Source organism: Oryx dammah, unplaced genomic scaffold (genome assembly GCF_014754425.2).
Source record: "Oryx dammah isolate SB20612 unplaced genomic scaffold, SCBI_Odam_1.1 HiC_scaffold_13, whole genome shotgun sequence".
NCBI classification, from domain to species: domain Eukaryota; kingdom Metazoa; phylum Chordata; class Mammalia; order Artiodactyla; family Bovidae; genus Oryx; species Oryx dammah.
This window is the reverse complement of record NW_024070197.1, coordinates 3,483,947-3,492,681: the sequence shown is the minus strand read 5'-3', so window position 1 is coordinate 3,492,681 and position 8,735 is coordinate 3,483,947. Positions and strand designations below refer to the sequence as shown.

General features: G+C 51.3%; 1 protein-coding gene across 1 annotated transcript; it reads left to right on the top strand.

Annotated features, from left to right (window-relative positions):
* Positions 1–2,740: 2,740 nt before the first annotated feature.
* Positions 2,741–8,496, top strand: LOC120873040 (40S ribosomal protein S18-like). Its single transcript, XM_040253793.1, has 3 exons — positions 2,741–2,807; positions 5,506–5,675; positions 7,943–8,496. The coding sequence occupies exons 1-3, from the start codon at positions 2,741–2,743 to the stop codon at positions 8,450–8,452; spliced, it is 747 nt and encodes a 248-aa protein (XP_040109727.1). The 3' UTR covers positions 8,453–8,496.
* Positions 8,497–8,735: the final 239 nt, after the last annotated feature.

Here is an 8,735-nt window from a genome sequence, read left to right as displayed (position 1 = left end):
GGCAAAGGGGTGTGTGTGTGTGTGTGTGTGTGTGTGTGTGTGTGTGTGTGTGTTAGGTGGCTGCTCCCTGTTGGGTGGGGTGGGCAGTGTCATTGCGTACACAGCCTTGAGGTCTCTGTGTGTGTGTGTGTGTGTGTTTAGCCCATTTGTTTAGGTCCTAGTAGTGGAGGGGGGATGTCTCCAGGCCAGTCCTCCTTAAGCTCCCTCTTTTTTCCTCCTGCCAACATCCTGCCCCCCTGCCCCAGCCCAGGCTCTCTCACCCTGTGCAGACAGTCGCCCTGACTACTTAGGTATCTCCGCACCTGGGAGGCCAGGCAAGGGACGGGTGACGTCATCCTTGTTTTCCAGAGCAGCAAACGGAGGCTCGAGGCTCAGGGAGGGGGTCTGCTTCCCTGGTGCAATGAAACACTGGCAGAGAGAGTGGGCAGGAGGGAAGCTGCGAAGATGGGGGCCGAGAGGCAGGCCAGGGAGATGATGACCACTCTGTGCTTTGCAGAATTCCCAGGTGTAACGAGATGCGTTGCAGCCAAGCCCTTGGACTGGAGCCCGGCACGTGGGAAGGTCTCCGTTTGTGCTGCATTCGCCACACCCAAGGCTGCATGTTGGCACCAAAGACCAGAGGAACACCTGCCTTGGGGAGCTCACAGACTGCTGGGGAGGTAATCATGTATTGGCACAAATAATGACAGTTTCCAAACAAGCCCCATTCTCCAGAGCACTAGATCCTACCTGAAACTGTAACTTAACCTTGGGTGCTGGGGGAAAAGGGGCTGAGGTACACTTTCCTTACAGGCCAGCCACCTCCCTCCCCAGGAACCTTCAATGGCTCCCTACTGCCACATACCAACGGCGGGCCAGACACCATTTCAGCACCATCTCACAGATGAAACTCCTTGAGGAAGGTGATTACGCAGCCCCGTTTATAAGAGGCAAACTGAGGGTTCATGCTAAGAAGGCGTTTCTCCTACTTCCGTGATCACTAACGTGAACTGAGCCCTTTGGATCAACATGTTACTGTGCGGAATTCCCTGGAGGTCCAGTGGTTGGACTCTGGACTCCTACTGCCAAGGTCTGGGTTCAGTCCCTGGTCGGGGAACTAGGACCCCCACAAGCTCCATGGCATGACCGAAAAAAAAAATCACTTTGTGGAAAGAGTTGAAGACAGTGGTTGACACCTGGGGGCAGTTTTTGCTGCTGTTGCTTTCTTATTGATATAGATATGATCTCAGGGAATCCTAGTTCCTACAGGAAACATCCTTGCCATTTTCCAGAGGAGTTAACACTGCTCAGAGCAGGACTCTCTTGTCCAAAGTCCCATAGGTAGGCAACAGCAGATGCGGGATTCCAATGCAGGTTCCACACCCTGAACCCTGCACCAAGCCCATACGACCTTCACAATCAGCTCCCAGCCACACAACCCACCTTTCAAGCCCCCCCTCTGACACACATCCTGGCCTCCAAGCCCCAAGGCACCCCCACTACAGGTGTGCCCACTACCCTCCCCCACCCCACATGCTTACTCATACTTCAAGACACTACATCTCAAGAGAAACATTCCTAGAACAAAATATAGGACTTACGACAAGAAAAGGGCCTTAGAGACGGAGTCCACGTCTCCCATTCTGCAGATGAGAAAACTGAGGCCCATGTACCTGGGACAGCCCCAGGAAATTGTAAAATAACCTAACCAAGCGATTGGTATTATCGTAAAGCAATATTAGGGCTGTTTGTGAATCTTAACTCTGTGTCGATTGCTGTCTTTCCCTGGAGTGAGCATTTTACACAGACAATCTTGTCACACTTGATCATAATAATACAGAACAGATTCTTGAGTATTTGCCCTACGTCTCTAAGGAGATTCATGTGAATTAGCAGACAGTCTTCACAATGGCATCATTAGAGATATACCATTATAGGCTCTTTTTTTTCTTCTTAAGCATATTTGTTGAGGTGCCACTTACATTCCACAGAATTCACTCATCTTAAGTGTGCTGGTCAATGATTTTTGGTAAATTCACAGGATTGTGCAAGTATCGCCACAATCCAATTTTTGAACATTTTCATCACTACCACCGCCCCCCGCCAAAAGATCTCTTCTGCTCATTAAACGCACTTCTGGCTTCCACCTTTAATCCCAGGCAGACACGAATGTACTTTCTGTCACTAGAGACCTGCCTTTTCTGGACATTTCACAGACATGGGTCACACAACACGTGGCCTCTTGTATCCAGTCTCTTTCACTTGATGTCCTCAAGGTCCATCCTGGTTGTACATTGGATCAGCATGTCATTACTTTCACGGCTGAGTAATATTCTGTTCCATCCATTCACGGGCCTTTGATTCTTCGGCTCTTACAAACAGTGTTGCTATGCAATGAAGACACAGACGTAGAGAAAGGACTTATGGACACAGTGGGGGAAGGAGAGGGTGGGAAGAACTGAGAGAGCAGTATTGAAATATATACGTCACCATGTGGAAAACTGGGCAGCCCGTGGAACTTCGCTGTGTGATACTGGGAGCTCAAACCCAGAGCTCTGTGACGACCCAGAGGAGTGGGAGGTGGGAGGGAGCTTCCAGAGGGCAAGGGCGTATGTGTACCTATGGCTGGGCCAGGCTGATGCATAGCAGAGACCAACACGACACTGTAAAGCAACTGTCCTCCAATTAAAGATAAATAACTTAAAAAAAAAAAAAAAAACAGTGCTGCTGTGAACACGTGTGTACAAGTCTTCCTGCAGACATGTGTCTCTGTTTCTCTCGGGCAGATTCCCAGGAGCGGAATTGCGAGGGTGTGTGGGAAGTTGAAGGTGAGCTTTCCAAGAAACTGCCAGACTAGTCTCCACCTACAGTCCCACCAGCGAGACGTGCAGGCTTCCCAAGGGAGCTCCGTTTTCCTGAGAAGGAAACTCAAGTCCAGAGACGTGAACAGACATGCTCAAGGTCTGGTCGGAAGCGGCAGTTCTCGATATGACCCCGAGCACTGTGGTCCCAAAGAGTGTGCTCTTCCCCCACCCACACCACCACTTTCTAGCTCTTTTTCTATTGAGGTAAAACAGAACATAAAATTTACCTTTTTACCCCTTAAGTGTGCAGTTCGGTGGCATTAAGGACATTCACATTGTCGTGTAACCATCACCATCTTCAATCTCTGGAACTTTTTCATCATCTCCAACTGAAACTCTGTGCCCATTAAACAATAATAACTCTCCACTCCCCTCCACTCGGCCCCCGACAATCACCCTTCCACTTCTTGTCCCTACAAATGTGACTATTGTAAGTATGTAAAGAAAACCCTTCCATCTTTCTTCTCCACTCTCCTCTAATACTGCTCATGAAATACGTCATCTCTGATACTCCCAGCCATCAAATGTCTGTGGCATTTGGTCACACATCAAGCGATTCATCATCAACCTTCTGTTGTTTAATCACTAAATCACGTCTCACGCTTTTGCGACCTCATAGACCGTGGCCCCCTGGGCTGCTCTGTCCGTGGAATTCTCCAGGCAACGATACTGGAATGCGTTGCCATCCCTCCTCCAGGGGCTCTTCCTGACCCAAGGATTGAACTCGCGACCCCTGTACTGGCAGGCACTGGCAGGTGGATTCTTCACCACTGAGCCACCTGGAGCGTCTAGAATTCAATTCAGTTCTGACATTGCCCACCCGGAGATAACGCCAGATCGCACAGGGTAAGGGCTCAGCCCCACCAGACTGCACCTCCTCTCCCCACCTCCAGAACCAGTCGAGTCTAGGTTGTCACCATGCCGATGCCTGTGACTCATCCTTATCCTGCTCACTCATTTATCCATCCTAAACTCTACGGAGCATCTTGTGTTTAGAGGTCAAACATCAGCAGACCAGCAAACAATCTCACGTTCCAGTAGGGGATGCATATAAATACACTCAGGACATCAGTTCAAAATAATACTTACTGGGCTTCCCTGGTGGTCCAGTGGTTGAGAATCTGCCTTGCAATACAGGGGACATGGGTCTAATCCCTGGTCTGGGAAGATCCCACGTGCCGCAGGGCAGCTAAGCCCATGCGTCTAGAGCCTGTCTCCACAGTAAGAGAAACCACCACAATGAGAAGCCCGTGCTCTGCAATGAAGACCCAGGGCAGCCAAAAGTAAATAAAGAAAATGAAATTAAAAAAACAAAGAAACAAAACACTTACTGACCTCCCATTCTGGGCTGGGCACCGTGCTAGCTCACGCGCTGTCTAGTGAAACAGACGCAAGGCCGTTTCCACGAGGGGCGTCCTTCCTGGCGGGAGGAGACAGACATGAAAACGCGGTGATCAGGGAAAGGACAACGCATCTTCGAAGGGGATGATGCTGTGGAGCGGGGAGACGCAGGACAAGGTGGGGGTGCGGTGGGAACTCCTGGCTGTCCAAACAGGAGCTGAAGGAGGGGGCCTCGAAGATAACTGGGGACGTGTCCCAGGGGAGGGCAGAGCGGCTCCAGAGGTCCTGAGGTGAGACTGTGACCTGTGCGTCCAGGGAGCAGAGAGGCCAGCCTGAGCGGAGGCAGAGACAGGAGAGGAGATAAGCGAGGGGATGGACCAGATCCAGCAGCAACCCACAGGAGCCTGCTCTCTGCCCCGGTGAAGTGCAGACAGCGCCTCGCAGGGACTCGTGAAGAGGCTGACGGGACCTGACCTCCCTTTCCCTTTTAACATTTGATACATCTATTTATTTAGGCTGTGCCACATGGGTTGCAGTCTCTCAGTCTCCAACCAGGGATTGAACCCAGGCCATTGAAAGTGAAGGCACAGAATCATAACCACTAGACTACCAGGGACCTCCCCATCCATCTTTTAAAAAATAAATAGATTTTAATATCTAAAGCCATTTTAGGTTCACAGAAAACTTGAGGAGAAATACAGACCAAAAAAAAAAAAAAAAATACAGACAGTCTCCAACCACCTATCCTTTAAAAATGCATTTCAAAGCAGTCTGCAAACATGAGTCCACACCACTGCTAAACACTTCAGCATGTGTATCATACCAACATATCAAATATTTATCTAACTTCCTTGTCCTATATAAAAGTTAAATTCATTGAAAAGCATGCAGGTTCTGTTGCTGCTGCTGCTGCTGCTGCTGCTAAGTCGCTTCAGTCGTGTCCGACTCTGTGCGGCCCCATAGACGGCAGCCCACCAGGCTCCTCTGTCCCTGGGATTCTCCAGGCAAGAACACTGGAGTGGGTTGCCATTTCCTTCTCCAGCAGGTTATGTTACCATCCGATAAACTTTGAGAGCTTACAGAAACACCTGAGTAGCACAGATTTTTCTTAAATAACTTTTTCCTCTGGAATCGTTTTAAATATACAGAGAAGTTGTTGCTATGATGATATTGAGGTTGGGTACCCCTGACCCAGGTTACCTGAATATCGTCATGTCCTTACCATCCAAAACCAAGACGCCAATATCAGCAGTTTTCTATCAACCAAATGCGAGCCCTTCCTCAGATTTCGCTTGTTTTCCCTATTGTCTTTCTGTCCCAGGATCCCCCCCGCCTCACCCCCAGGACACCGTGTGGCCTTCCATCCTGCCCCGAGCCTCCACTGGTCTGTGTCCACTCCTGAGGCTGCCTGGGTCTTGCACGACCCTGGCCGTCCTGAGCGATTCCTGGACGAGAGGCCACGCCCACGCGCCCCGTGGCTCCTGGACGCGGGTACCCCCTGACGTCACCGAGGATGCTCCCCTCACCTGGAGGTTTGCACGCTGAGGAGTGAGCCCCCCACAAACTCTACTTTTTGTAAACAGATCGCTGAGCGTAGCTCCCCGCCCCTCGCAGAAGGGAGGGGAAGAAAGCTCCGCCTTCTGGAGGGGGCCGTATCCGGATACGATTTGGGGGAGAATTCTTCTGTCCCTTCTGTTTATTCATGTATTCAGTCATTTATTTGAACCCGAATGGATCCACAGCTGTTTCTTTTATACTTTGAGCGACAAACACCACGTTATCTCATATAAATAGTCTATATTACAGTCCAATGCCACCTTATGACTCTCATAGAAGCGCACCTGTGTTTGAATGCCAGGTGTTGTCAAGGGAAAGAAGCACAGAAAACTCAGTGTCTTGTAGTAACCTATAAGGGAAAAGAATCTGAGAGTGTGTGTGTGTGTGCAAGCGTGTGTGTCTCTGTATGTGTGTAACTGGGGCTTCCCCAGGAAAAGAGTCTGAAACAGTGTGTGTGTACGTGTCTGTGTGCGTGTGTAACCGGGCTTCCCCAGAAAAAGAATCTGAAAGAGTGTGTGTGTGTGTGCGCGTGTGTAACTGGGCTTCCCCAGAAAAAGAATCTGAAAGTGTGTGTGTGTGTGTGTGTGCGCGCGCACACGCGTGTAACCGGGCTTCCCCAGTGGCTCAGTGGTGAAGAATCTGCCTGTCAGTGCAGGAAACGCAGGTTCGATCCCTGGCTGGGGAAGCTTCCCTGGAGAAGAGGAGCCTGGTGGGCTATAGCCCATGGGGTTGTAGAGTCGGACGCGACTGAGCCTGCACACACACGTGTGTAACTGTGTAACTGTGAAGCAGTTTGCTGTGTATCTGAAACTAACACAACACTGGATATCAACTACACTTCAACAAAAAAAATCAAAACCAGAGAGAGAACCAATGCTGAACAAGAAGCAAGGGCTTCCGGCCAGCGCGTGATGGGAGAGGAGGCTTCAGCCTGGTGGTGGAGGAGGGCTTCTGAGGAGGGGTAACTGGAGACTTGGGCTTCCCTGGTAGCTCAGTGGCTCAGTGGCTCAGTGATCAAGGGCCTCCCTGCCAACACAGGAGACCCAGGTTTGATTCCCGGGTCGGAAAGATCCCCTGGAGGAGGGCATGGCATCCCACTCCAGTTTTCTTGCCTGGAGAATCCCACGGACAGAGGAGCCTAGCAGCCTACAGTCCATGGGGTCCCAAAGAGTCAGACACGACTGAGCAACTGAACAACGATTGGAGATTTGTGCCAGACAGGCCGAGGAGCTGAGCCAGGGAGGGGCTCTGAGGCCCACAGGGCCGGCCACCTGCCCAGAGCTCACCCGCCTCTCCTGGGCACCAGCCCCACCGCAGCTTCAGCCCTCTGCTCTCAGCACCCCGGGAGGGCAGTTCGGAATTCAGCCTCCGAGGCCAAGTCCCCAGCCTCCTGTGGCCTCTTATCTCGCCACGCCCGGCCCTGTGCCTGGCACCAACCTGCGCTCCGCAAATACTTGCCGCCACTCACCCAGCCGCCCGAGCCCCCACTGCTCTCCTCATTCCTTCCAAAACAGCTCTTTCGCCTCCAGGAGGGAGGGGGCACTGGTGGGTCCTGACGGGAAGCCAGGGACGTGACCCGGCTGGGGTGGCTGGGAGAGAGAGCTGAGCGGCCTCCAGACTTCTAATAATGGGATAATCAGCACCGCTACTACTTGTTATCTGGCCTGTTTGCTGGCGTCAGGCACTTCATACGCCTCTTCTGGTTTCATCTCCACAACAACTCGCTGGTTACCAGCACAGACCACGCTGCCTCGCCTTGTGGCTGGGGATGGGCCAGCCTCCTGGCCTGGAATGACCCCTCCCCCTCCCCCCAGGAGGCCCACCCTGTACCCCAGTTCTCTAGCGAGAATTGTTAGATGGCTCCCAAGATCCCTGCTCCCTGGGCCCCACACCTCTTCCTAACTATTCAATCAGATGTGGCTGTCCGTGCTGCCGTGAAGGGACACTGAAGCTGGAATTAAGTTTCCAAATCTCAGGTAAGATTTGGCTCTTTGGTGGGCCTGGCCCATCAGGTGACCTCCCATGCAACCTCTGGAAAAAGAGACTCAAAACATGAGGGGTGTTCAAAAGCGAGGAGATTCTCCATTGTTGCCTTTGAAGGCAGAGGGGACCCCACAACGAGAGGGTGTATCTCTCTGTCTCTCACTCAGTTTTGTTTTAAACCTAAAACTGCTCTTAAAAATAAGTTTACTTTAAAAAAGAAATTTTACTCTTCCACTGGAGGCCTACACGCCGCTGCCGGGGCCGCCGCCATCTCTCTAGTAATTCCTGAGAAGTTCCAGCACATCTTGCGAGTACTCGACACCAACATCGATGGGCGGCGGAAAATTGCCTTTGCCATCACTGCAATTAAGGGTGTGGGACGAAGATATGCTCATGTGGTGTTGAGGAAGGCGGACATCGACCTCACCACGAGGGCAGGAGCGCTCACCGAGGACGAGGCGGAACGTGTGATCACCATTGTGCAGAATCCACGCCAATACAAGATCCCAGACTGGTTCTTAAACAGACAGAAGGACGTGAAGGACGGAAAATACAGCCAGGTCCTGGCCAACGGTCTAGACAACAAACTCCGCAAAGACGTGGAGTGCCTGAAGAAGATTCGGGCCCACAGGGGTCTGTGCCACCTCTGCGGACTCCGCGTCCGAGGCCAGCACACCAAGACCACGGGCCGCCGTGGTCGCACTGTGGGTGTGTCCAAGAAGAAATAATGTGTGGGCGCTGTGTGAATAAATAGTTTATACAGTTAAAAAAATAAAATAAATAAAAATAAAAAAGAAATTAGAAAAAACCCCACAAATCAAGAAGGATACTGATGTTTCTTCTACAATAATGACTGAACATCATTCTGTTACATACAGGACAGGGGGTGTTAATATGATATGGGTGTCCAATACCTCCGGTCTCTGGGGCCTCTGGTTAGAATGCGTGCTTCACTGGGACAGGAACTGTTTTTATCGCTTTATTGAGATACAGTTCCTAGACCCCACAATG

What these genes read in the sequence shown, in the direction of transcription:
- LOC120873040 (XM_040253793.1), top strand. Translation starts at nt 2,741, where the DNA reads ATGTGTCTCTGTTTCTCTCGGGCAGATTCCCAGGAGCGGAATTGCGAG. An exon ending in GGGTGTGTGGGAAGTTGAAG is followed by an intron (nt 2,808 to 5,505) that starts GTGAGCTTTCCA and finishes TTTCTGTCCCAG; the next exon opens with GATCCCCCCCGCCTCACCCC. An exon ending in CCCGTGGCTCCTGGACGCGG is followed by an intron (nt 5,676 to 7,942) that starts GTACCCCCTGAC and finishes ACTTTAAAAAAG; the next exon opens with AAATTTTACTCTTCCACTGG.